The 25,181-nt window shown below is 40.0% G+C and overlaps 1 protein-coding gene across 1 annotated transcript in view; it reads right to left on the reverse strand.

The window, feature by feature from the left end:
- Window positions 1–91: 91 nt before the first annotated feature.
- Window positions 92–25,181, reverse strand: part of LOC145981625 (retinol-binding protein pinta-like) — a 40,282-nt gene continuing 15,192 nt past the window's right edge. The window contains exons 2-7 of the mRNA XM_083115006.1: window positions 22,672–22,825; window positions 16,110–16,269; window positions 10,345–10,603; window positions 7,909–8,019; window positions 6,060–6,165; window positions 92–342 (exon numbers count right to left, since the gene is read on the reverse strand). Of these exons, the coding sequence (XP_082971132.1) occupies window positions 263–342; window positions 6,060–6,165; window positions 7,909–8,019; window positions 10,345–10,603; window positions 16,110–16,269; window positions 22,672–22,819 (864 nt within the window). The 5' untranslated portion in view covers window positions 22,820–22,825 and the 3' untranslated portion in view covers window positions 92–262. The remainder of the gene's footprint in view (window positions 343–6,059; window positions 6,166–7,908; window positions 8,020–10,344; window positions 10,604–16,109; window positions 16,270–22,671; window positions 22,826–25,181) is intronic.

Below are 25,181 nucleotides of genomic sequence, written 5' to 3' on the forward strand. Positions count from 1 at the left end.
ATTCATGGTTAAAAAAAAAATCAGTCTCATTACTTTTCTGCCACACCTCGCAGTCTGATACATGGGTGATATATATGGGAACAATAATTAGTTTAATGTATGTAGATACTTTAATAAGTTAAAAATATACAAAAAGACAGTTCTGTCATTGTCAAAAGAATGGAACAATAGTTGTCATTGAGGATATGTTTCTTGAACTAGATTTCCATAGTCCAGAGACTTTATGATTTGCTCAGTGTAAGTCTAAAATTTAAAACAGGCTTCACTCAGGACTTGCAGCTTTGTATTTCTCATCTTCCAGAAACCAGTCTCTGTTATCACTCACTTGCTTTTTCCAATAACCTGTAGAATAAATGTGAATTATTAAGTTGCCAAGTAAATCCTTACCACACAAAATGAAAAGTTTTGTATTTTGCAGCCTGGCTGCGTGTTTCACCTGGGTGAACCCCCAAGGTCTCAGAATCAACAATCCCTGTTCAATTACCCGAAACTGATTTCACCATTTCCACCCACACCAAAAACCAAGTAGCCAATCAACTACTCCCCATTGACCAAAACTTCCTCTCTTAACCACTTGCCTGATTAACCCGAGTTAACTCTCAATTTGTTTTTGCTTTACATATTATTTACCCGAGTTATCTCGTTAAAATCGTACAATTGCAGTGCACTTTATTGCCTACCTGGATAGTCTCGTTTGAGCTTTAATAGGTGTTAATTCCCATTTTGGCCACTAGGTGGAAGGTGTAGACATTTTGTCGAGGTACTGCTGCCATCTACCGGATTCCTGTGAGACTACATAGTTGTCGCCTTTCCAGTGAGGCAAGAGGAAAGAAGATTCGTCGCGAGTCAAGATACTATTGCCCACATTGCAATGTTGCACTCTGTGTTAGCCCATGCTTTTGGGTTTATCACACTGTGGGTAACATTTGATGTGAGACAGTATGTGTGATAGTCTGTAAACTTACAGCATTAAAATGTGAAGACATTTTATTTTCGACAGTTTATATGCTATTTTCAAACATTTGTAGTACTTTCCATATATGTACGAGTTAACTCGGGTTAATAATTATGGAGGTTTTTTGAATAGTTTTGTGACCTTATTTGACCCCAAAAAATATAATTTCGTTACTGTTCCTTAATTGTCAATATTGGTACATTACAAACACACAATAAAAAAAATGTGTAAAATATGGACCATTTTTGGGAAAATAATGTGTCAGGCAAGTGGTTAAATACTGGGAAAGATCCCACATATCAGTTACGCATGCCACATAGTGGTGTTGTATTTTCTTTTCGTCGAACTACAGAACAGTGTTAAAATGTTAAAGCAATTCTTCAAATTTAACCAAAATTTGCCAGAGAAAACTGGAGCTGCTTTTGAGTGGGACACACTATACACTATCCTTTATGCAGGTATAGTAACTTCAATTAATTGCTTTATTATGATATAAAGACATGATATATGGCATTACAGCTGCCATTATAATTATGCCAGATTCAACGGGATTTAAGATAGTATGTCCAGCTTCAAAGTACAATAAAATAACATTTTAAAAGTTTTAAGTATTAGGATATTTCCGTAGAGTTTTCTTCTACCTATAGAGTAACTCAAATTTTTTGCATACCTAGTACACCTCAATATGAGCGCCATTAGTTGCTCTACAGATGTCCAACCTGTATTCAAGCTCTGCCCATGTGTTGTTCAGCATTACTGGAGTCACATTTCGGATTGTAGCACAAATGCGATGTCGTAGGTCAGGAAGGTCACGAACTCGTGTCTGGTACACTTGTTACTTTACAAAACCCCAAATAAAGAAATCAAGATGAGTAATGTCCGGGGATCTAGGGGGCCAAAGGATAGAAGAAGAACCTCTCCCAATCCAGCGTTCAGTTCAGTTCACTTCGCGCACGTGCGCACAATGCAATGAGTGCAGACGTTTTGCAAGCGTGGGGGAAAAAAAAACATTTTGAGATTACCTTTCAAACTACATAAGGCTTAAGGTGCTCTTGGTTAAATATGAGGCTTGTCCGGAAAGTAAAGACACAAACACATTTGCACGTTAGGGGGAAAATGTGTACCAAAGTTGGCAACACTGGCAGTAACCACGATCCATACGATGAGGATTGGGAGTGAGTCGTCAGTGGTGCGCTGAGTCTTGTGCGAGGAACACACGTTGGAAATGTCAGTGGCGATACCGAATCCCGCCAAGTGCGAAGTGCGCACCATGATCAGGTTTTTGCAGACACAAGGAAAGCGTCCATCGGAAATCCACCGAGAAATTGTGACTGTGTACGGGAACGTAATGAATCGTCAAAATGTGGCGAAATGGTGCCGTGCCTTCGCAGAGGTCGACGTGATGTTCATCATGAGAGAAGTGGGAGGCCATCCGTGATCACTGACGACCTTTGCAATTGTATTGAAGCAGAGGTGCATGCGAATAGGTGGGTGACAATTCGAGAATTGAGTGTGATGTTTCCTGACAGTTCGAAAACCACTATTCATAAAGTTGTGAGTGGGTTAGGGTACAGAAAGTTGTGTGCACGCTGGGTCCCAAAACATTTGACTGACGAATACAAAACCAAACGACTGGGATATGCACTGGACTTTCTTACTCACTACGCAGAAGAGGGAGATGCATTCCTGGACTCCATTGGGACAGGTGATGAAATATGGGTGTTCCACCATATGCCTGAATCCAAACAGCAGTCCCTGCAGTGGCACCATACCCATTCTCCAAACGCCAAAAAATTCAAAACTTCAATTTCAACCCGCAAGCTGATGGCAACCGTTTTCTGGGATCGCCACGGCATCCTGCTGGTGGAATTCATGCCACCTGGAAGAACGATTAATGCTGAAACCTACTGCCAGACTTTGAAACATCTTCGACGTGCAATTCAAAACAAACGGAGAGGCATGTTGTCAAGTGGAATCCGCTTTATTCATGACAACGCCTGCCCCCATGCAGCGAATGTCACCAAGGATCTGCTTGCACAGTTTCAATGGGAGGGTCCTTCACCATCCACCATACAGCACCGACCTTGCAACCAGCGACTACCACCTGTTCCTGTACCTCAAGAAACATCTTGGTGGAAAACACTTTGCCAACGACAATGAAGTCAGGGAAGAAGTCACAACTTGGTTCCAGATGCAGGCGGCGGATTTCTACGATTCAGTGATACAAAAACTTGTTCCGCGTCTGAACAAATGTTTGGACAATGGTGGCACTTATGTGGAGAAATAGCCTCTCTATCAGTGTATCAAGTGTAACTTTAGTTGCGAGCAATACATTTATTTTATATCTTATTTTTTGTTTGTATCTTTACTTTCCGGACAAGCCTCGTATTACACGTAATGATTTTTTTTCTTTTATTGTACTTTTAAGCTGGACACGCTGTATTTAGCTGCATTTTTTCTCTATCATCATCATTCTTCACCTCTGGCTGGGTCGGCATAGAAGTTAAGCCTTTCCATTTTTTCCTGAACTTCCACCACTCCTCTCTTTCTACCGACATCTTGGTCTCCCCTTTGGCCTTACACCCGGGCTGAGGCAGCAAAGCTATCAGGGTGTGAAAGGTGTCCAGTGGCATGGACATACTCAGTAAATCCCACAGATACCCATCGACAGCCTTGTGTCATGGCAAATAAACGCCACCATAAAAGTGTTTGCCCCCACTGCCTAGAAAGGCTAAGGGAGTGTGAACCCCAACAGAAAATCAAGTGGCAGCCCCACCACCCAGGTGTAGACTGTGACAGGCCCAATTAGAAGACCGCCAAAAACCTAAAAACTTCAAGAAAAGAAAGAAGCAAGCCAGACTGGAAATTGGAGACAATGCAGCCTACGAATAAGGACATTGAATATTGGAACACATTTCTTCTCTACATGTAACGAAAATTAATTATTCCCCTTGATATACACATTAATATAATTTATTACAGGTTTCTACTAACAAAGGAGGTTATCTAAATGTCCCCCTCAGATTTCCATGAAATTGGCAGGTGTATAGGAGGGCCCAAAGGAAGAAATACGTGTTTTTTTTGTTTCGGCTAAAAAACAGTTTTAGGGGGCAACCTTCCCTCAAATGTCAAGATGACAAATTGACGTGGGAATCTGACCCCTGTGTCCCCCTCCAATTTCCATGAAACTTGGCAGGTGTATAGAGGGGCCCAAAGGAAGAAGTAGGTGTTTTTTTCATGGAAATCGGAGGGAGGAGGACACACGGGTCAGATCAATTTGTCCTCATCTTGACATTTGAGGCGGGTTTTGCCCACCTAAAATAGTTTTTTAGCTGAAAAAAAACACGTATTTCTTTCTTTGGCCCCCTCTATACACCTGCCAAGTTTCATGGAAATCGGAGGGGACACAGAGGTCAAATGCCCACTTCAATTTGTCTTCATTTTGACATTTGAGGGGGGGGGGTTGCCCCCTAAAACAGTTTTTTAGCCAAGACAAAAAAACACATATTTCTTCCTTTGGGCCCCTCTATACACCTGCCAAGTTTCATAGAAATCGGAGGGGGACACTTAGATAACCTCCCTTGTAAGTTTTATTTGTGCAATTATTATGCTGACAACTGGAACGAGGATACCTGAAATGTCAACATCCCTTTGTTAACTTTTAATTTTGCTCTGTGTTGTGTGCTTTTTTTATATATCCTGATTTCAATACAAGTAATAACACCGGTAAACACACTTTTTATTGCCAACGAAATTAGTCATTTTAGGGTATCTTTTCCATTGTGATTTCAAATATGATATCAATTTTTCTAGATTGGCTCTAGTTTTTGAGTAATGGCTGTCCTTTAAAAAAACATTAAAAAGCATGAAATCTCATTGTTAATCAATCTTAACGATGAGAAAAACGTCGTTTCTGAGATTTTCTTCTTCGCAGGGTGTTGGAACAATCACGTTGAAGATCCCAGCAATAATCTGCCACACTAGCGACAATTGGATGCCAAAACGGGGAGGGGAGCAGGTGCAAAGACAGTTTAGTCTCCCTTAGTAGACATGGCTTATCATTAACAGACCACAATGCGGAGGTAAAAAGTGGGTGGAAAATGTCCTCCTAATCGCTACCACTGATCTGCTATCTCGTATCTGTCCCATCTGCTTTGAATTATTTCCTGCATCATCTCCTTTATATCATAGTGGGACCTCTTCCCTTGTATTTCATTGAAATCACTAAGATTATCTGGAAAACTGTCAAAGTTGATTTGGAGTAAATTTATCTTTATCTATATTAATATCAAAATATTTGAAGTTTGTGAGCAAGTTTTGCACCTGTTCTTCATAGTTTTCATGTTTGTGAGTGCCGAAGTTCTTGACAACTGAGACATAACTGAATCATGTAGAAGCTTCAATATCATTCTTAAAATTTGAGAGGTTTGAATCATTAATGAGTTTACGAGTTTGAGGCCCATCAAAGATCCCCATTTTTAGATTCTCAGTACTTCGTCAATGAAAGGATCTGCAGATGTAATGAAACACTCACCACCTTTATCCAAGACTTAACAAACTACTTCAACATGCAAGATATGATTCCTTGACAAAATCAGTGATGTTTTTCTTTGTTCCTGCACAGAATATTCAACACAGATGCAGCACAATCCATCAGGATCATTTACGCAGCTTGCTCATGCAGAACGCATGTTTCATTCCCCTCAACAATAGAAATAAAAATAAAAGAAATAAAGAAAAACGAACTTTTAATAAATATATTCTGTGCAATGGATTGACTAGAGAAATATTTTTATATTCTAAAATAAGAGTCATGCCCTATTTCATGTTAACACCTACATCTCTTATTGAGATAAACTTAAAATCGAAGGATATCAAGCATCTCAAGAACTAGAAGCAATTTGGCAAAACTGTTGTTCATTTTAGATTCAGGACAACCAAAATACTATAAATGTGTTCAAAAATCTTTGGCAACTAAAAAAAAAAAATATTTTTTTGTAGACCTGTGTAATATGTACTTACCTTGATGAGGCAATCTCTCACATTCAAAGCAGTAAATTTATTTGCCTATTTTTAAAATTTAACTTTTAAATAATTTACATACTTATGAAGTCTTGTATTCTTCCATTTGTTCCTCCATACTCTTCCGGTAATACTTCCTTAGGGACAGACTGGTAAAGCAAACTCATATTCTTCCCATATACATGAACCTAAAATAAAGGAACACTTAATCTGTATAACACCATTAAGCCTTGTTTCCATGATTATGAAAAACTAAATATGCTGACCAAGGCAGTAATTTATTTTATTAAAAACATAAACTAAACGTAACATTTCAACCTTCTAGCAAGGTCTTCTTCAGACTCTGTATCAAGTACAAAAGTAACAAGATACAAAAACAGGGCATTATATATACACAAACATTACTCCCTCCAGACTATTAGAAAGTAGTTCTGGAACATTCTAGCAGGTGGCAGTTGACATATCTGTATGTGTGTGTGGATTAAAAATAGAGTAGTTTCATAGTGGCCGCGGTGGCTCAGTCGGTAACGCGTCTGACTACCATGCTAAAGGTCCCGGGTTCGATTCCCGACCGGTTCAAATCCGGGAACTTTTCTAACGGTGGAAGCGGCCCCGGCGCCCACCCAGCGTCGAATAACATGGGTACCTGGGGGAAACCCTGGGGGGTAAAGGCGGTCAGGGGCGTGATGCTGATCACATCACCCCTACTCACGACCGGATCAAGAAAGTGTGGGGCGTTACCCCCACACCCCCTATATGCCTTCATGGCATGGTGCTATGCACAGGGGAACACTTTACTTTTTTTTTTTTTTTTACTTTACTTTTCATCCTGTAAATGTTACCACATTTCGGAAGGTCAGATATGTATCTTTCATTTCAGAAAAACATCTGTTAACTATTATACTATATTACTATATTAGACTATATAACTATTCATGAAGTGGGTTTTATTATATGTGTTGTCTGTATGGAGTACACTATTTATTATAATTTGTTAATATGTTAATTTTGGACGTGTAATTTAGGTGTACCACATTTATGAAAATAACGAAATACACTATGAAACCACAAAATCAATGCTGCTTACCTACTAAAATCTTCCACCAGAGCTGATGCATGTAAGCAGTAATCTTTTATCTTTTTGTGTGTTCTGAGCAGACAATATTGAACACATCGATTTACTTCAAATATTGAATGTAGAAAAAACTAAAAATAATTCAAGTGCCAGATTTTTTTTCAAATACGGACTAAGAAAAAACATGAATGAAACTAAGAAAAAGCTACACATTTGAGATGAGACCTTAAAACACCTAATTTATTAATTAATACAAGATTGAATAAAAAGTCATTCACTTTTTAAGACACACTTATGGAAATAGCCATCAGGGAGCTCCCAGTCATCCTTATAAAATTGCATTCTCCACCAAAATACAGAAAACGCTCAAACAACAAAAACATACTGTACTCTGCCAGGGGTTCCGGGTTCGAATCCCAGCCTAGGCATGGTTGTTCTTTGCGAGTCACTTCATCAATTTCATAATGTCATCACTCATCCTCATCTTTGCAATTAGTCAAAAGTGGCAGTGAAACATAATAAATCAAACCAATATACTGTACTCTTTATTTTCTTTTTAAATGTGATGAAAATTTCTATAAGTGAACTCAAAATATTAATGAAATATTTTTAGAACCAAATATGAAAATTCAGGTGCCATGGCAACTGGGCACCCTGTATTTTTCTACCCCTGGGTGTAACGATGTTCCAGTTTCATGCCATTTATCCTCGAGTACATGAATATAATGTCTGCCATTACAAAGGTGCAAATTATCAATCCTTTTACCTCTAAGGATGTGATAATCACAGCTTATGGCAATGTGGGTGTCGTCATCTTGTACTGGTTTTAGAATGTTCTCAGGATGAATTAACTTACCCTTTTCCGTAACTTTTCCTTCATAAACCTCCTGAAAATGCTGAGGACAACATTAACATGTGGTGGGGAATTGATGAAATCCATACTCCTCGTTCTCACTGGGTAACAATCCTAAATAAAAATGGAAACAAAGAATATTATTTATATGTTAGTTATAACAGTGGGTTAAACAGAATTGTTTATTATACAGGGTGTTTAAAAAAGAATCACCCGATTTCAAAAGGCTATATATTTTTTTATTTATCAAACCAGGAACTTGGAATTGCTTTTAAAATACACAGCTACACAAAGTTTTACATAAAAAATGTTCATAAGTGCTGAATGTGACCCCCCTTGGACGCTCTGCATATGTCCTTACGGTAGGAGAATTCGTCCCATACAGATGTGAACATGTCTGGAGCCACTGCTGCTGTGATCCGATTTCGCAGTTCATCCACAGTAGTCATTGAAATCAAGCTGTAACTGGGAAAAGCCAGTGCTCACCATACTGTCGCCGAAATTCACGCTGCACTGTTGTAACAGATTCACACACTTCAAAGCCCAGTACACAGAAAGCTTTTTGTTGCGACGTCGCCATCTTGCTTGAATGTGATGCAAGCGCAAAGGGGGGGGGGGGGGGGCATGCTACTGCTACCTGCTGGCAATCATGTGAAACTCATCAATATCCTCTTCCTAACAGTATGTTGTTCGATGTGTTTTAGAAAACGGTTACCAAGTTAAATGACTTCGAAATCAGATGATTATTTTTGAAACACTGTGTATTTTTGTTATTTTGTTTAATAAGTAGAATCTAAATGTAGCTATGCAAAGTAAAACAGAAAATTTTATTTATATAAAGTGTAATCAAAATCTTTACACAAAGGTAGACAATTGTCGCTGAAGGTGAGTGATTCTTCTGTGGCACATTATATAGAGATTTTTTAGCATAGATGTGGCCAGTGGTGGAGCGTGACCTTTCCAAAAGTGTAAGCCTAGTATGATGAAGGCTATTTCCCGTTGTGCTGATTTTTGGGCTGGCATGGTCAGTGATTTATCTACATACATCGACAACAGAACAATTTAATAGTATGTAGTATAATTTCAGAGTGGTGGCCGCGGTGGCTCAGTCGGTAACGCATCTGACTACTATGCTAAAGGTCCCGGGTTCGATCCCCGGCCGGTTCAAATCCGGGAACTTTTCTAACATGGGAAGCGGCCCCGGCGTCCACCCAGCGTCGAATAACATGGGTACCCGGGGGAAACCCTGGGGGGTAAAGGCGGTCAGGGGCGTGATGCTGATCACATCACCCCCACTCACGACCGGATCAAGAAAGTGTGAGGCGTTACCCCCACACCCCCTATACGCCTTCATGGCATGCTGCTAAGCACAGGGGAACACTTTACCTTTACCTCTTTTTTTTTACCTTTATAATTTCAGAGTTTAAACAACACCATAGATGTGCAGAAGAGGCAAGCGGAGAAGGCCCTTACTGGAAAATGAATTTCAACTTTAAAATAATATAGCTATTTCACACATATAATTTTATTTCAGTCACATCAAATTATGTTAGTTATTGTAAGGGCGTTGCAGGAAAATGTAACTTCAAATTGAATTAGTATCTTTTGAGGAGGCAACTCTATTATCCGGAAAATATACCTAGTTTACCCCAGCCCTGGAAAAAACTACTTTGCTTAATCCTCCCTGGTGGAAAGAAATACATACTGCAGACGTCCATGAACAACACTTTTTTTCTAAACATGAGGTTTGCAACGCTGCTGTCAGCCTCTGACCGTAGGCTTACACACGTAGGGTTTTGGCTCATTATTCTCCATCCAGAAAGGGTAGGCACTGCTCGTTCGCGGTCAGCAATTTGTAAGGCAAAATCCAGAAGGCTTACAGCTTTCCGCAAGCAGAAGGCGGCAGTTCCCATGTGCTGTGCCAATGCTGACACAATGGATTTTTTCCTTTGGGGTCATTTAAAGGCACTCATCTACTCAGTTAAGATTCAAAACATCTAGCATCTGAAGGAGTGCAATGTGCAGTGATTATTACGGACGTTCTGCAAAAGGTTCTGGAGAACTGGAAACTTCACGTGCGCAAATGCATTGATGTTCAAGGTGCGCACATTGAAGATATACAGCAGGGAGTATATGGGATGTACTATAAATCCCTATGCAACCTGACGTTTGACTCACCCTGTATTTGTTAGCGATTCAAGTGTTGGTGCTGTTCATTTCAAGATTATATCCAAGACAACAAAGAAAACGTCCATAATTCGTATTATAAATTATTCAACTAAATAGAATCATGTTACCCACTCAATTAAGCAACTTTATACATAGCGTAGATAAATTTTTAATTTAACTGTTGTTTTTTTTTTCCTGCAATTTGAACAGATACGTTGTGAATTACGAACTTGAAAATTCCATCCAAAACCTGCATCTCATACAACCTACCTGCCATGCATGGACAGCTTTCTTGATCATTGCTGGGGTTAATTGCAGAACATGTCCAAGGGTTACCCCAGAGAGATCAAAAATTGCAACCACTCCATAAATGGAGCACAGTTCATCTTGTTCAATTAGAAGGTCCATGATCATTTTCCCAATCTTGAATACATCATTTTGTTTGTGTTTCCGAGGGTTGTGAACTGCAACTCTTATGATTACTACTCGACGACCTTCTGGATCTCTGTCTGGGAGTGGAACAAAAGTGCTGGAAAGAACATTACAGAATACTGTTAAGAATACCCCTTTTTTATTGTATTTGTTTACTATTAGACTGTAATGATGAATCTAAAGTAATCCATAGGTTATATAGTACAGCATGTGTGGGTAAAAATTATATACATATATACAGGGTGACCTGTAATTAGATGTATTCCCTGAAAGGGGTTAAAGTAGAAGCAATTTGCAATAAATTTGACCATATGATACCCCATCCGAAAATTAGTAGTTTTCGAGATAATCGAATTTCTATTTTTTTTTTTTTTTAATGACAATTTTCCACATAAAAATACAAATTGAGAAAAAACAGCTCATTGTATGGCACATATTTCAGCGTTTTCTTATAACTAAGAAATAAGTGTTTTTTTGGAAGAAAAAAAGTTTTGTCCCAACGGGTGGGTCTAAACTTACAAGTGATGATAAAAAAAATGCACTCTTAGTTTACTTGGCATCGTATTAATAACAAAAATGGTATGACACAAAGCGTACAAATTACTCAAATTACTTTCTTGTGTCATCTGCTATCCAACATGGTACAAATGTTGCTAACATTCACATTTGTGTACAAGAAATAATACTTCATTCATCTTCATGTGAATGGAATCAATGAACAATACAATTAAAGAACATTACACATCTTGCTCAAAGTGGGCACCTCCGTTATGAATGCAGGCACTCAGGTTTTTATGGACATTTGATCTCGTAACTTGTGATGTGATGGTGTCCTTGATGTGTTGACCAGCTGTTAAGATCCTCTCCCTAAGCTCTTCTTGCGAGTTTACCGGTGTCGTGTAAACTAAGTCTTTCATGTGGCTCCAAATGTAGAAGTTGCAAAGTGTCAAATCGATCGGGGGAGTGAGCTGGGTAGACATGGTGGTAAATCATGTCTCGTCTTGTAGCTAGAGGCACAGGAAAAATGGCTCGATCAAATGATTGTTGATGATGCCCATCCATACTTCTGCCTGGGCATGCGACAGTGGCTGGATTAAAATTACCCAAAGAAATGGATTGGCCAAGGCAGCCCAATTCCCTGGCCAGCTCGATCCCCCTATTTGATGCTTTGCGACTTCTACATTTGGAGCCACATCAAAGACTTAGTTTACAAGATACCAGTAAACTTGCAAGAAAAGCTTAGGGAGAGGATCTTAACAGCTGGTCAACACATCAAGGACACCATCACATCACGAGTTAAGAGAACAAATGTCCGTAAAAACCTATGTGCCTGCATTCGTGACGGAAGTGCCCACTTTGAACAAGACATATAATGTTCTTTAATTGTATTGTTCATTGATTCCATTCACATGAAGATGAATGAAGTATTATTTCTTGTACACAAATGTGAATGTTAGCAACATTTGTACCATGTTGGATAGCAGATGACACAAGAAAGTAATTTGAGTAATTTGTACGCTTTGTGTCATACCATTTTTGTTATTAATACGATGCCAAGTAAACTAAGAGTGCATTTTTTTTATCATCACTTGTAAGTTTAGACCCACCCATTGGGACAAAACTTTTTTTCTTCCAAAAAAACACTTATTTCTTAGTTATAAGAAAACGCTGAAATATGTGCCATACAATGAGCTGTTTTTTCTCAATTTGTATTTTTATGTGGAAAATTGTCATTAAAAATAAAAATAGAAATTCGATTATCTCGAAAACTACTAATTTTGAAGTGGCTGCGGTGGCTCAGTCGGTAACGTGGCTGACTACCATGCTAAAGGTCCCGGGTTCGATCCCCGGCCGGTTCAAATCCAGGAACTTTTCTAACGATGGAAGTGGCCCTGGTGCCCACCCAGCGTCGAATAAAATGGGTACCTGGGGGAAACCCTGGGGGGTAAAGGTGGTCAGGGGCGTGATGCTGATTACATCACCCCACACACGACCGGATCAAGAAAGTGTGGGGTGTTACCCCCACACCCCGTATACGCCTTCATGGCGTGGTGCTATGCACAGGGGAGCACTTTACTTTACTTTTTTTACTTTACTACTAATTTTCGGACGGGGTATCATATGGTCAAATTTATTGCAAATTGCCTCTACTTTAACCCCTTTCAGGGAATACATCTAATTACAGATCACCCTGTATATATGTTGGATCATGTAACACAAAAAAAAAATTAAAATACTTAATGATATACGTTTGTAAAAGTCTGTACACGGATGACGATAAATGAGTTTGGAATCTCATTGTTTCTCTTGTGAACAACCACCACTTACAAGGTCTGGTGGCAAATTCTGTCCTGCAAAGCGCTGGATTACAAGAGATCCTTATTCCTGGCCTAATGCAAGTAAAGGTAGCAAGTGCTTGCCTTTCCATGTAATTTGAGCAACATTTGATTTCTTGCTGGTTGAAACAACCAGTAAAAGACTGCATTTATTTTAAATGGTACTGATGTTGCATGAATAATAGACAGCCAGATTGCTCTGTGTAGATTGTGGTCTATTTCCATAATATTTATGTGGTTTCAAACTTACTTTGTGTACAAGGGTCGTTCAAGGTTGACCGGGACTTTTATTTCTGCAGAGGAAATAGGTAGCAGAAGAAACACCAAACTATGTTAGTTTTTCAAAGTATTCTCCGTGCGCGCCGAGGCACCGTTGCCATCGTTCTGGCAGCTCCCAAATTCCTTTGGCGTAGAAAGACCTTGGTTGTTGTCGTAGCCACTGGAGGACATTGCTCCGCAGTGCTTCGTCTGTTGTGAATTTCTTCCCTCCCAGATGGTCTTTAAGGGGTGCAAACAAATGATAATCACTGGGGGCTAAATCCGGACTGTAGGAGGGGATGGGGCAGAACTTCCCAGCGCATGTCGGCCAGAGTTGTTGTTGTCACATTGGTCGTGTGAGGGCGGGCATTGTCATGGAGAAGAATGACATTTCCAGACAACATCTCAGGTCTTTTCTTGCGAATGGACTTTCGTACAGCACCACTCAACAATGTGGAGTAATACTGGGCATTAATCGTGCTCACTTTGTCCAGAAAATCCACATGGATAACGCCCTTCATGTCCCAGAAGACACTTGCAATGATCTTTCCAGCGGACGGCTGCGTTTTGCTTTTCTTGGGGGGCGGGGAACCTTCATGCCGCCACTCCATGCTACGTCTTTTGGTCTCTGGGGTTGAATTGTGCAACCATTTTTCATCACACATGATGATGGATTGCAACAATTCATCACCTTCTGCTCGAAACCGATTCAGAAGCTGTTCACAGACCGTCCTCCGTGTCCACTTCTAATCGAATGTCAGCTGGCGGGGAACCCACCTTGCACAGATTGCGTAAGTGGTCGCGAATGATTGTCTCAACACTCCCGACACTGATATTCACCTCAGCAGCAATATCCCGCACTGTTACTCGCCGGTTCTCAAGAATCATTTGCTCAACACGTGCGATATTCACTGGTGTGACTGCAGTCGGGCGAATGTGTCCATGCGCTTCATTTGTCACCAGCTCCCGTCCTTCGCGAAACTGCTCACACCATTCGTACACTCTTGTCCGCGACATCGTTTGTTCACCATACTGTGCTTGCAATCGTCTGAAAATCTCAGCTGGTTTCACTTTCTCCTTCACGAGAAATTTGATTACACACCGCTGCTCCACAGCCACAGACACACTGCTTGCTGCCATGTTCGCTGCAACTGCTGCGCATGCGCAAAATACGTCATGCCGGGTGCTAGTTACTCGCGAAGGAATACATTACGTCACCTTCACGTTTCATCATGATCGGCTATTCATCGATTTTTTACGTACGAAAATCCCGGTCAACCTTGAACGACCCTTGTATAATTCATATTATTTTCAAGACCATGATTTGTCAGATTGCTAATCGGAGAGAGGGGAATAATTAGGTTTGGGCCAATGTGAAATTTTTGCCCATACTGATAGTTATAAAATTTAGTGACAACCAATATTATACCAATCAGTATAAAATTAGAAATATTACATAAGGACTGAATGATTCATTGATTGATTGATTGAATTGGGTTATTTTACATCACTTTTCTGCCATTTTTGGATAATCGTAACATTGAGGATGAGTGATGATATGATGAAATTGATGAAGGGGCACTCCCAGGGATTGGCGTTTGCAGATTATGCTAGAAATGGTGCTAAGTGCCAGCAAAGATCAAATTGTGCTTGGTTTAGTAACATTTTGTTGGAGTTGGCATTGCTGATTGAGGAAAGTCTTGCTGGTTCCTCGATCCTCGCCGATCTTCGCAACCTTTCCACACTCCCTTGCACTGCTCCTTCCACCCCCCTCCCATCTGTCTGTAGACCGCCGAGGTTCCTCAGCGAGTGGCAGAAAAGCCTGTGTCCATCGTCTTTTGACTGCTACTGGAGCGACCGAGACCAGTCAACTTTTGACAGTAGCTAACCTAGGCAATTGAAGGTTACATTGCGCTCATAATTTTTTAACACGTACTAAACTCCTAAAAAGTAGAGACCTGGAAATAAGTAAAAATGAAACTGTAGGAAGTTCCTCACTTCCTAGATGGAGGAATCGCCCCTGGTAGGTAATCATGTAACTGCAATGGGTTTTGTCTTAGAAAAGTAAACAAAATATATATTGAAATTTACTTCACAAAATCACAATGCATGAATCAGTTATAAGATTGCAAAATTTTGCATATGAATACAATCTGTCTATAGAAATATTGAATCTGTAAAATTTTATTGATAAACTGATATGCCCACATATGCAGATAATAATTACTTTGACACATTTCTTATTATAATGAAGAGGCATGCATACACATAACATAGTCTACTGGCTGTAACACTTAGTATCCTAAGACTTTCTGCTGGCTGTAACACTTAGTATCCTAAGATTTTCTGCTGGCTGTAACACTTAGTATCCTAAGACTTTCTGCTGGCTGTAACACTTAGTATCCTAAGATTTTCTGCTGGCTGTAACACTTAGTATCCTAAGACTTTCTGCTGGCTGTAACACTTAGTATTCTAAGACTTCAGAAGAGTGAGTTATACTTCTGTCCAGTGATTTATCTACATGCACACATCTCCAAATTATTCACAACACTGCCCGTAAAATTTTAAACTAAATTTCAATTTATGCTCATTTGGGATCTAATTATGCCTTGGCACTTCCATAAACCTTGGATAAACCTTTGTTACTGCCTCTGATGAGACCCCTAAATACATACTATTGATCCTGAGAGAATCAACATCCAAACAGTACATAAAAAGTATTTTAAATTTTTAAATTTTAAAGAGCAGATATAAAGCAAAATTTGGATGAAAAATTAGAAATCTGATGTTGGCAGAATTTTAAGAGCAGCTTAAGTTAAGGTAATTATTAATTATTATAATAGTTACTTAAATGCAATATTCAACACAACATGAGATTCAAAACTTGATTAACATTTAGGAATCTAATTTACTGTATCTTATTATCCACAGTGAGAATATAGTATTATACTAAAATATCAATTTTATTCTCATTTTTTTCAGAAAGAAAAAAAAAGGCAAATTACCTACCCAAGATCCAAAAGTTCCTGAAGTTGTGGTAAGCTTGGATCCCTCAAGGTAAACCATTCGGGAACTTGACGCCGCATCTCATAATAATGTCTTATTTTGCATTTTGTCTTCTCATAATCAAACTTGCAGCCCCTCAGAAATCGAAGAATTGATAGATCATCTAAAAAAAAAAGAAGAGTGCTAAGGTTGTAACATCAAGGTTCAGAATATTACAATGAACTTTACCCTACTTTGGACATTACGAGGGTAGTTTGAAAAGTAATGCAAACAAAGCAGAGATGGCCGCACCATAATCGAAATCGATGTGTGGACAATAAGTTTGATCCTTGAATCGAGCGCTTGCAGTCAGCCCAGTGCATTTTTGGGTTATTTTTTATAAAATGATTTCTCCTGGTCTGCAGCCATTTACAGCATGAATCACTTGATCATTATTGGAAAATCGTTGTCCTCCGACGTGCCATCTTTGAGGTTAAGGAACAAATGGGAGTCAGAGGGGGCTAGATTGGGCTAATAGAGTGGATGATCCAACAGTTCAAACTTAAGTTAATGGATTTTAGCCATAGAAACCATTGACGTATTGTCCAGGTGGTTTTGTCTATCATTTTTGAAAACACTTGCATGTTCACCTACTTCGTGCGATCAAACATAACCTCACCATGCACTGGGCTGAAACTCTTCAAGGGGTCGTTTAAAGGATCAAACTTATCGACCATGCATCGATTTTGATTATGGTGCTGCCATCTCTTATTTGTTTACCTTACTTTTCAAACTACCCTCGTACATAAACATTCAAAAGTACATAAAACCATAACTTGTATAATGCAGATTAAAGGAGGCAATAAGCCCCTCCAATCAGCAGATCCTTTAGTTCTGTTCAGCTGAGACCAAATGAGAACCTGTCCTATTTGAGTCTTCACATCTAGGGTCTTTGAGCAGTGTGAAATCTGTCTTATTTTGAATGGCAGCATCCAGGGTCTGTGGAATTGCTGTGTTTTCTGGGCAGAACCTACTAAACACAGTCAAAGAAGTTTTGCATCACCCGATAAGTGATGAAAATATCATTCGCAACATGCCGAAGCGGACAAGAACCGATGAAGCAGAGCTCATTGTGCAAAGTAACGCGGTCAACGTGCAATACCGATCACCACAGACGACTACCGGAGTCGGCAAGTGCATGCGTGTGATCAAGTGTAACACCACAGTAGTCGACGAAGGTTAGTTATGTGTTCCTTGTGTCCAGTTAGCAAGGGCGAGCTAAGGCGAGGGTCAGGATCATCACGCTACTGCAGACTGGCATGTAACAATGGGCTGTAGCTAGGGCTGTTGGAGTGGCGCGAAGCGATGTCTGTAGGACCTGGAGGCGGTATACAGACACAGGAACAGTAGCAGATCGTCAACGGATCACACCACCAGCACAAGACCGCTATGTACGACTCTCAGCTCGGCGACAGAATACCATGATGGCAAGGAACATCACTCATGCCCTCCAGGCAGCCTCTGCTGTGCATGTGTCAAACCAAACTGTCTGTAACACACTCCGAGGAAGTGGTTTACCTTCCAGAAGACCTCTCCGGTGCCAGTACCTATTACCACGACATCGGCGCGACCGTGTGCATTGGGCCCGTGCACATCGAAATTGGGGACCCGATCATTGGGCTCATGTGCTCTTCACCGATGAATGTAGGCTCTGTCTAAGGCCAGATTCACGAAGAAGTCGGGTGTGGCAAGGCCCTGGACTGCAAATGGGACTTTGTGGTGTCCAGGGGGTCCATCCATACCAAGGAGGAAGAATCATGGTGTGGGCAGGGATCATGCTCGGACGTCGAACGCCCCTAATTCCAATTAGAGGGACTCAAACAGCTGTTCGTTATGTCAGGGACATTCTCCAGATGACTGTGGAACCATTTCATCAGGAAATTGGTGACGAATTTGTCTTGGTGGATGACAATGACCGTCCACACCGCACACAGGTGGTGCACGATTATCTGCAGGCGGCGAATATCCATCGCATGGTCTGGCCAGCGCAAATTCCCGACATGAATTGCATCGAACATGCATAGGCAATGCTAAAAAATGCCAGTGCAAACCGTCCTGTGGCTCCCACCAATCTTTGTGAAGTTCTTCTTGCTTCACAGGACAAATGGGATCATTTACCGCAAGATCACCTTGATCGTCTCATCCTCAGTATGCCACAGTATGTTCAAGACCTTCTTGCAGCCAGGGGAGGACACACCAAGTGGTAGGCAATGTTTCTGATGGATCCACTATGACGAACAGTCTTCTTGTGACAGTTCTTTGTTTTTTCGCCTCCATCATGAATTGTGCCATTTTAGTTTTAAAAACATTTCTGAGAAAATTGTACGTTTTATGTTCCCTTTTCATTCAACATGTCTTGTTCTTCATCTTTTTTGTTGTATTCCCATTGTCATTGTCAATAAACTTGGTGCTTCATATATATTTTGTCATTTTCCGCCCTTATGCAAAACTTTTTTGACTGTGTTTAGTTGCATATCTGCATTCATCGTTGCAAATATGCAGAATTTTAAAATTATTTAATATGCTACTGCTTTCATATCTCTCTAAATATATGTGGTTTTAAGATGAGACAAGACTTGGCTGGATCTTGGTCTTGTCTCAAATTGTAAATGTCTTACTCAGTCTTGGCCTTGTCTTTACTTGTAAATACCCATCTTGGCTGTGTCATGTTTTAATTCTTGAAAAAGATCATGTAATCAACACATACAATGTGTCAGCAAAAAAGTTTCACAGTGTGTAGATGTCATTGAGGAAAACCACATTTTTTAATAAAGTTAATTTTTCGTTGTTTGATGCCTTGTTTCAAGGCATCACAAAAATTTATTTCAGAGGGGGCTCATCTCTTATCAGAAGCCACCATCTAAAGGTGCAAAATTGTTTGGGGGGGGGTAGAACTGGCTGCAAACCTTCGATGAATGGAATTCTGAATATATGCAACCATGTGACAAAACCTCACAATTGTTGCTAATGAATTTACTTTGTAATTATAATATACAAATAATCAGATATCTGATTGATATGTGTTAGTACCTGAAATGGAAATTGTTAGGTGGGGAATGCTCCGATTTTTATTTAATGACGTAACAATAAGATAGTTGGGGATGCCATTTATGCACATTCCCCCTCACTTCGAGCACTGATATGTCTGAAATTGAATAGTAAAGTAAATTTGATTTATGCAAATTTTCCAAATGTAATGCCGAAGTGTCAAACGAGACCCAGTCTTAGACACAAAATCTCAGTCTGGTCACAATTTTACAGCAGTCTGTCTCGTTAGCTGGTCTAAAATTCCCAAAAGATTAATTCCCTTCTCCAGTTGAGTGCCAGTGAACCCAAAAACACACCCGACACAAATTTTGGTACCTGAGCAACATTTTCCGACCGTGCCCCACACATTTTAATTTTTCCCATAAGGATTGCATGCCTTGAATGCTACCAAATATGCCGTATGGCCCTCTAAGGGTCTGTTCACTTTTTTATATATATATATTTTTTAAATTGAGTGCTCAAAGGTATATAGAAGGTCATGAAAAAATCATATAATACACATTCATTGTAGAAACATCAGATTTTTAACGACCATTTAGCATTGCAATGAAGATTTGGCACTGAAAAAGATCAAAAATCGCTATGTTGCTCCCAATCTGCTGTTGTGGCCTGCCATCTGTATCAAAAGGCTAGCAATATCATCTTTGGGTGGCAGAGAGAGCACCACTGGTCTGCAGTGCAGCGAATGCATGCCAATTGAGTGCACATAATTCGCAACTTGATGGAGACTGACCTCAGTGTACATCTGTGGTCCTTTGAGGGCAGATCCTCTTGTATACATGCCCCGTGTTCTTGTCTCTGGATAAAGTGAACATGCAAAAATGTGTGAAAGTGCCGTTGATGGGGAGGGTGATGGTCATCGTGTCTTGGAAGATTTTGAATAGCACGCAAGCTGCCTTCAAGAGGAGAAGTCCTGCAAAATCTGATGTTGTTCTTGAAGTGATGTGGGAAGAATCTGTCATGGAGAAGTTTACAGTGTATTAGCAGGGCGGTGGCCTACCTGAAGGCACATACTATTAAGGCTATCGAGGGCTTCTACCAAGAATGACTGAGCATGGGAGAACCACGAAACAACTGGGGAGAGAGGCGATGTTCCCGAAAACAGTAGATGGTCTATTTGACATTTCTCATCAGAACATCGCGAAAATGACAGAAGTAGACAATTACCAAAAAATTCTGGAAAAGCAAGGGATGAAAGGAAGATCAGGATTCATGGCTAAGTTGGGCGAAGAGTACATGCTGTGTCAGGCAGTTAGTGCTGAACACAAAGCGAAGGTGGAACAGGAACACTGCTGCAGGAGGGTCACGGCTTTGAAGGAAAGCATCAGCACCATTTCCTCTCTGGTGGTAACGAAGCTGGGAGAGGGAAGAAGAGTAGCAGCAGTGATGAATGATGCAGGCAGTCAGTGTAGGAGACGATCCTGGGCCTGTGCCAAAGAATCTCAAGATTTTGACTGACTTAGATCGCCACTGCTTTCAAATGTGTTTCTGTAATGAATACGTCATAGGTGGAGTTCTGGAGGGGCCAGGGGGGGACATGGCCCCCCAAATTAAAAAAAGGCTAAAAAAATAACACATGATTAAGTTCAGTTACTACATTTTTGTTATGAAGCCATACCGCAAATCTTGACGTTTGGCATGATGGCATGTGTGGTAATTGTGCCACAATAGCGGGTCTTAGACGATTTGATTGATGTGTACAGTTTGAAGAAAGAAAAACGTAAAATGACTTTGTGTTGAGTCAACAGTTACTGCTGAGGCATCAAAAGAACTTTTCAATTTAATTTTTCTAAAATTTCTGAAGCTTACTATTGTACCCTAACTTTTTTAAAGTAATACGAGTATTGTATCAATAAAAATTTAATGAAATGCAAAATGCAATAATCATGCTGTTTTGCTTCTTTTAAAACTGACAACCAATATACTAATTAATGTTTGTTTATATTTGTTTACTTAAGCGAGAAAAGCCGGATCCTGTGGCCGAGTGGTTAGCACATCGCGCTGCGACGCCAAGGGTCCCGGGTTCGAATCCCACTCTGGCTTGGTTGTTTGTGAATGTCCATTCATCACTTTCATCATTTCATCACTCATCCCCATCTTCGCAAATTAGCCAAGAGGCACAAAATGTGAAGTAAAATAAACTAAATCAAATCAAATCAAATTAAGTGAGGAAATTTAAGATTTTCAAATCTAAAAGGCCTAGAACTCAGTGTTTTTAAGTTATTGTTTTTTAATTTCCTGGGGAAGGTCTCTGGACCCCTTATAAGCTAGGGGATATTCAACAACCCTCAGGTACATCATATGCTTCTCCCAGAGTCTGCCCCCCCCCCCCCCAGCAAAAGCTCAAACTCCGCCCATGGAATACGCGCATATATTCTGATGACCTCTTGGCTCAAATTTTTTTTAAAAAAATAAAGTGAACAAACCCTTTGAGGGTCATAGACCACGTTCGGCAGAATGCCTACATTCTAGGCATGCAATCCCTATAGGAAAAATTAAGAATGCGTGGGGCACGGCCAAAAATTGGCTCTTGGGTCTCAAAATTCGTGTTGTGTTTTGTCCATTGAACTCACCTGGGAGTTACCTCAACAGGGACGTCATTAGGGGAGGTTGCAACTGTGGATCATCATCCAAACAAAATTTGGATCGATTAAAAATTCATTAATACTACATAAAATTTTCAGAGATTTGCAGCAGAACTAGAGCACTGCACAGGGAACTAACTTGTTATTCTGAAGAAAATCTTCAGAAGCAAATGTAGAACACCAAAATGTCCACTCCTTCATTTCTTACTGCCTGCCTTGCCCCAAGTTCCTAGAAACCAGAGATTCGAACTTTTCATTACAAATGACCCTGCCCTTACAGATGGAATCAAAATCTCTGCCGAGAAATCAACAGTAGGGGATTGAGAGATACATGGAGTTCTGTAATAACTGATAATGTTCTGAGATTTAAAATTTCTCGCTGCTTCAATCTCAGAGCTTTGTGTTCTTGCAAGTATCTCGTCTTGAGTTGCCGTGGGTGCGATCAATGTGTAGTTCTAAAGTGTTGTAGTACGTTTCCATATTTAATGGATAAATTCCAATTTTTTGTCAAAGTTTTTACATAAGAATCAATTATCTCGGACCTGCCAAACACAAATAATACTAGCGCCTATGCTTTATATATTTATATATTGTTGTTGTTTTGTTTAGCTTTCATTTCTGCTAATAGTTTCATGGGAACAAATTTCAAAATTTTAGATTTGCCCCCTCCCAACCGAAATGCCTCAACAAAACTGGATTTTTTTGCAAACTTTGGACCAAGTTACTGTCTTATTCTTGGTCTGTTCTTGAATTTTGAAACGAGACTTAGACTTTTGTCATCTAATCCGTTTCTATTGATTCTTTGCTATTGAGGGAGAGAGAGAGAAGCAGTCTCTCGTGGAACATAAATAAGCACCTGAATCACACGTATAGTTACTGCACTAGTCACAAACCTGTTTTGGCGTTGAGGGTAGTCTCTCTGCTTATCCATTGGCGGATGCTCTCTATGTTGCTCTCACGAATGATGTCGTTCTCATGAAGGGTCTCCCGCGCATAGCGACGAGCCTCTGCAGATAGCGTGCTTGTGTATTTCCCCTGCATCGTGCTCTGGAAACAAATAACAGCGGTGTTGAATTTACATACCACAGGAAACACAATAACTTTCACACCATCAGCTTTGACTACCGGAGTTCACTTTCTAATAAACAGATCCAAGGAGAAAATGCTAATTCCTGTTATTTACAGTCTATTTGATTTTATTTGTTCTCTTGCATGTTCCGCTTGAAGGAAATCATAGAAAATGTTATTTGTGTCACACAGGAGCCTATGAAGGTCACCAGTGTTCTAGGATTTTCGTAAAAGGGGGGGGGGGAGGTTCATATACTTTTTTTTAGTAGTGATCCCTCATTTAGCATCTTTTCTGCCTTTGACGTTCTCTTTTTTAGGAATGGACCAAAGAGGAGATGTGAGCCCTCCTTGGGCACGCCACTGTCACCAGCTTCTTTATTTTTAAATACAGTAAAACCTGTCTATCCCCGAACATGATGGTTCTGAGCAAACTTTTCCGTCTTAACAGTTTTCCTTCTTATGCAGGGTTGACTTTAAATACAGTATAGAGCGCTGCAGGAAATAATGGAGACAGATTTACGTTTTGCATTACTTATAATGTATAGTACTAATGCACATACGTACATGAATAAAAATGCGATACATTCATCAATTTCATCATATCATCACTCATCTCCATCTTCGAAAAATAGCCAAAAGTGGCACAAAAAGCGAAGTAAAATGGACACTCGCAAACATCCATGCGCATGCCAGGATTTCCAACCTGGGACCCCTGGGGTCGTAGCGCGATGTGCATAGAGGGAAAGAGAAAGATTGAAAGATGGAATAAGAGAGGTGAAGAAAGATTTAAAAGTGAAGATAAAAGAAAGAAAGAGAGATAACAAGAAAAATGGAAAGTTGATGAAAGAACAGAGGAGAAATAGAGAAAGAAAGGTGGAGAAAGAGGGTAAGAGATGAAAGAAAGAAACTGAATCGTATGAGTATTGTAACGCATTCTTTCATATCGACAATGTTACCGATAAGCGAGTGGCAACAGAGGCGTGTTCCACTTACAGTATTGCATTGTTTTCTTGCGAGCGAAAAAAATAAAGGACGAAATTTCCGTCTTACTGAGAATAAAAACATTTTTTTTCCGTATTTACAGGTTTCCTTCTTATAGAGGTTCCGGGATATGCAGTTTTTACTGTATTACGATTCTGTATTCTTGTCTGTTGTAAATTAGTGTTGCAGACTGAGAGCACAACTATCTTACGCAGTAAAATATGTGTGTGCGTGCGCGCATCAAGATGAGCTAGCTACTTTTCTTACTTAGTAGCGTTTTGCTCGAAGTCTTGTTTCGACGCTACGGGTACTGACTGATTCTTGATTGCCACTGAGCTAGCTGACTGATATTTTATGCCGAAGAACTGTAACAATTTTAGTATTGGGTAACCAATAATATCAACGACTGCAGAATATAAAATGGGACCTTGACACACGTTTGACCTTGTGCTCTTCCCCATGGGCGTCTGGAAGGGGGGCAAGGGGGGCCGTGCCCCTCCTGGAAAACGAAAGTGAACCAAAAATTACATATTTCACACATATAATTTAATTTCAGCCACAATAATGTGTGTTAATTATTGTACGAACATGATAAATTCAAATTTAAGCAATGTTTTTTTGAGGGATGAACTCTATTATTGGGGAAAATATGCCATGTTGGATCCCCCTGGAAAAAAATACCTTCTTGCCCCTCCCTGGAAAAAATCCTGCGGACGTCCATCCTCTTGCCCGTCCTTATGCATCCCACTGTTCATTTCGTTGTTGTGGTCAAAACAAGCAAAAATTAAGCAATTTACGAGTAGTTTTCAGTCTCTAAAAGGCGATTGCTGTTTGATGTAGTTGTTAAAACATGTTTCATGGTTTCTTTATTTTCAACACCGAGTCCTCTAAATTTCATTCGGCACTCCTAGATAATTAATCCTGGAGCCGCCGCTGTACGGACCACACTTTAAAAACTCCAGAAGTCCCGATTAACCTCTGCTTGAAGTAAACTTATAAAAAACCTTTGCACTTGACCCTGTGATTTCACACTCCCAAGGTCTCTCCTGACAGCCGTGCTAACGATTTTAATGTGTTTTCCGATAGAAATAATAAATGACAGTGCCAACCGCGATTTTGTATAGTATGGTTGCATAAACACAGGATAGAAAATGTGTTTTTTCGAAGGCTCGCATCGTCAAAATAAAACCTCAACGAAAACGTTACAAGGAAAGTTGTGGAACTTGTCGGTGTTTACAGCGACACCCTGCGCGCATACACACACATAATTTGACGTCACGTATACCTCTTTAGCCGTGGCGAAATGTCATAAGGAGGTGACTTTTTTATTTCGTAGTCTGTCCTTTCCTGCATG

Source organism: Lepisma saccharinum, chromosome 29 (assembly GCF_977018435.1).
Source record: "Lepisma saccharinum chromosome 29, izLepSacc3.1, whole genome shotgun sequence".
NCBI lineage: Eukaryota > Metazoa > Arthropoda > Insecta > Zygentoma > Lepismatidae > Lepisma > Lepisma saccharinum.